This window comes from Nanorana parkeri, unplaced genomic scaffold (genome assembly GCF_000935625.1).
Source record: "Nanorana parkeri isolate BGI_ZX_2015 unplaced genomic scaffold, ASM93562v1 scaffold1465, whole genome shotgun sequence".
NCBI classification, from domain to species: domain Eukaryota; kingdom Metazoa; phylum Chordata; class Amphibia; order Anura; family Dicroglossidae; genus Nanorana; species Nanorana parkeri.
In genome coordinates, this window is record NW_017307733.1 from 56,040 (window position 1) to 60,187 (window position 4,148).

The 4,148-nt window shown below is 41.2% G+C and overlaps 1 protein-coding gene across 1 annotated transcript in view; it reads right to left on the reverse strand.

Moving 5' to 3' along the window:
- The window catches only part of CFLAR (CASP8 and FADD like apoptosis regulator), a 30,512-nt gene that overhangs the window by 8,703 nt on the left and 17,661 nt on the right, over positions 1 to 4,148 (reverse strand). Inside the window, exons 3-5 of the mRNA XM_018570148.1 lie at positions 3,778 to 3,880; positions 2,064 to 2,199; positions 647 to 729 (exon numbers count right to left, since the gene is read on the reverse strand). Coding sequence (XP_018425650.1) covers positions 647 to 729; positions 2,064 to 2,199; positions 3,778 to 3,880 — 322 coding nt within the window. The remainder of the gene's footprint in view (positions 1 to 646; positions 730 to 2,063; positions 2,200 to 3,777; positions 3,881 to 4,148) is intronic.

Here is a 4,148-nt window from a genome sequence, read left to right on the forward strand (position 1 = left end):
TGTAACAAGAAATGTTCACTTTAACCTAAATAGGTAAAGTGACAAATCCAATTTAAAAACAACTTCATAAATGAATACAATTCTTTCACCAATGATCCGCTAAGGATTCAAAAGGAAACACTGCCAATTTGCTAAAGCTGTGACAATAGAAATGTGTACAATAAATACTTGAAAACAACTTACCTTTATGTCCATTGTGTATATATGCAGGTTTCTGAAATGCAAAAAAAACATACGGTAAAAATGATTGAATTTATGTTTGCACCTAAAAAGTAGTACAGGGTTTTTCATGGTTTAACACAGGGGTAGGTAACCTTGGCACTCCAGCTGTGCTGAGACTTCAAATGCCATTGTGCCCTAGTCTCTTGGAGTCATGCCTGCGGTTGTTATGCCTTATGACTTGTAGCTCAACAACAGCTGGAGTGCTGAGGTTGCCTACCCTGGTTTAACACAATAAAGCGTTACACAAATATGAAATCTTCATTTTCAGCCATATTGATATGCAAAAGACTTAATGAGCATATTTTCCAATATATGCATTCTAACGGATATCATACATATAAATGATCGCAAAGTACAGCATGGATCTGAAAATGTATACTGTGTGTCCTAAGTACTGGCTCCTCTATGTAGCAGAATCACTTACAAATGAGGTTGATACTGAGTTCCTAGGGAGCGTTGGAGGTACAGCAAACGAAGGGATGTAATGACTGCCATTTTCAGTATGACCTAAAAAATAAAAATTTATTTAACTTAAATATCTACACACACATGCAATGTGTACATCTGGGTAAAATAAAATAAAAAAAGAAGACATTACATCCTAAAATCCTATTTTCCGCTGGCAATGATGCTGCTGCCCTGTAATCCCAAGCAGTGCTGTCAGTTCTGCACAGTTCTCTTCTACAGGACTACAGAATCCCTCCCCCTCCAAGGGAGACCTTGAATCACTGACCAGCAACAAGCAAGCAGCAAGTGAAGTCATAGGAAAATCAGAACTCTGGATCTGCATTCTTGTTTTAGGTCTCTGTCTCAGAAAGTACTGAAGCTATTGGATCTGCAGAACAGTCAGGCATCTAGCATTTCGGGAAGAGTGGCCAGATATGTCAGGCTCCATATTCTTACAGTACAGCTTTCCTTTAAAGTAGAACTCCAGGCAGAATGTTTCTAATCCCTTGCAGTGCTCCCTCTGCACTGCAAGGGTCAGCTGCTCATTTTTGGGGACGGAAAAAAGAAAGGAATACTCACTTGAACCACACAGTCGGCTGGCTGTTAGACTGGTCACTTCAGCCTTTCCCCCCCTCAGCTTCAGCGGTCTAAGTTCCTGTGAGTCATCACATCCAATACACTGTATAGGACCTGAAGACGCCAAGGGACATTCCATCGCTGGAGCAGAGAAGGAGACAGACTGAAGGGACAGGTCTAACAGCCAGCCGCTAGTTTCAAGTGAGTATAGCTTTTTTTTATTTTCATCCCCGAAAACGAGCACTTAACCCTTGCAGTGTGGGGGTAGCCTAAACTGAAAGGGTTAGGAATCATTTTGTCTGGAGTTCTCCTATAAAAAGCAAAAAAACTAAGTGCATAGTGCAGTAATCTATACAAACCATATAACATTCCACCTTTTAGGTACACCACTATCAAAAACTAAACAGGTTACAATGTATTACTGCACTGTCAATACCCTCTTCTCCATGCTGCCACATTAAATAAGCTCACTTTAAGACAGTTGTGTACAGCTGCCTAATACCCAGTTGGGAGGTTATATGCTCACTTCCTGTCCTGCTCACAATTCTCTAAGTGGACCAGGAAGTGAGAGCAAATCTCCAACAAGGATATAGGCAGCAAATAAGAAAACCGTCTCCCAGTTTGCTAAAAGTAATCTTTTACTGCTGTTTTGTCCCTGTGAAAGAGATTTGCCCTTATTTCCTGCCCTAGTGACAATGTTGTCACTGGGACAGGAAGTGATGAGAAATTACAGGAACAAAGACAGCAACGACAATCTGATGGGAATTTTCACACTTTCCAACCCCATAAAAGGACAACCTTTAAGCAAAGTGTCTTACCTTTTTGTTTGAACTTGTGAATTTTGCTCTTCAGGTCTATCCGGTGAATTGTTTTCAAACTCTGCTCTAACAAGTCCAGGTTTTCTGGTGATATTAGGTTATTTTTTTCCAGATCAGTTACAAGACTCAGAAATGTCTGTGGGAATAAAAACATAATCCGGTGAGTATATTGCTGGGACCATAAAATGTATTTCCTGATGTGTCATATATTGATTTTTAGGTGCACTAGTTATGCAGCAGGGTGCCTCTTTACTCACTTTCCCCAGTGGCAGGAATGGGTCTCTTCAACTCCTTTTCCCACAATCCTATGGGCTCCCAACATTCACTGGACTCCTATCATCCCCTGTGCTCCTGGACAAAGTTACATCGTTTTTGAGGTTGAAAAAAGACACAAGTCCATCAAGTTCAACCTTTGTGTGTGTGTTTGTTGTGAGTGCGTGCGTGCGTATAAGAGTCCCTGTGTGGTCTACTATTTAAGTGTACCTGTACCCCTGTATGTTACGGTCTCTGAGGTAGGTATCCAATTGATTTTTGAATGATTCAATACTTTCAAAAATCAATTAGATACATGTGCGGAGGAGATATAAGTTCCAGCTCCTCCTGTCCTCTAGGGCTCAGAGAGACCCTGCCTTATAGGACAAAGTGACTGGGCATGCGAGTGGTCACCAGGTGCTGGGACCTGCCCTGTTCAGTCTGGTGTGTGGGCCACCAGCGGTTAGCACAAAAGTCCCATCACTGGAGAGGATATTGTGGCAGCCAAGCCTGGGATACTTCACACACAGTGGGGTGGCCTTTCCTTCAGCCACCAAAACCTCCTGACCGAAGGCATCTGCAGCAGTGTCGGTGTGAAGCCTGTTTGGGCCGTCACCTACCTCAGCTATCATTCTGCCTTCCTAGAGCATGCAAGTATTCTCTTTCTGTAACCTTCTAGAACTGATATAGTGTGCTGTGACATTCATTTGCTTGTTATATCTTTTTTTAATGTATTGATTTTGCTTAAATGCTTATTCATTGCTCGTTTATATTCCCCTGTGCAACCTGTGTTTAACTCCTGTGTGTTCAGTAAATTCCAAATTGCACATATTGTACAATACCACTTGTCTGATCATTTGGCTGATACCATTACACAACAGTTACTATATCGAGCACCAAAAGCTGAGCACAGGAAAATATTTTCCAATATGTGGTAATGTCAAGGTACAGGATTCCACTAATGTATACAAAATATGGTTTGCATTGTAGCTAATAAGATGCACTGTCCACATTACACAGCATTGGCCAGCATACAAGTGCCCTGATAAGGGGAAACAGTCAATCAAGTAGGAGTTATGTTGTTAAAGCCAACAGCCGCTGTACTCCATATTGATTTCAGTGTGACACAACAAAGTGAGGGCTTTTCTGGGGGCTTGTGTGTACTGTGCCTTTTTGCCAATATACAATTTTCTCCCAGACATCACGGAGTGCTCAGCTAGCAATAGGATTACAAACCGACCCACATGTACATGGAACTAGTGATTTTTTTTATTTTGGCTAAAGAAAGCTAATCAGCTGTGGACTGGAAAGGGTCTTTAAATCTATTAGTGACAACACAGGTTGTGAGATATGTGTACTGTATATTCACATCAATTTTAAATCATCTATGAATCCTTTAATCCAGCTGGATATTCCAGTGAATATGATGGCTATAGATTAGCACTGTAGTTGGTATACATGCCTTTTTGACGTGTCCCGCATTCCTTAGTTGATTTTTTAATAAAAACACAAGTGATTGCAAATCTTCTTCCTCCAAATGACCATTGATGTCTAACAACAGATAACTGCAAAGGTAAGAAAAAATAAAAATAAATCACACATGGATCAGACTTGTTTTTCCAGCACAGCCTACAGATACTATAATGGATTTAGAGCTGGAGAATTTGGAAGCCGAGCCTTTTGGTAGCTGACCCAGTCGTCTAGCCATGACAATTTGGCCCTTGTCAAAGTCGCAATTTGGCCCTTGTCGGAAAAAAAATAAAGCACTCTGATGCGTTCTAACAACGCTCCTTAGTACATGTGCATGGTGTACACCAGAACATGGTGCACACT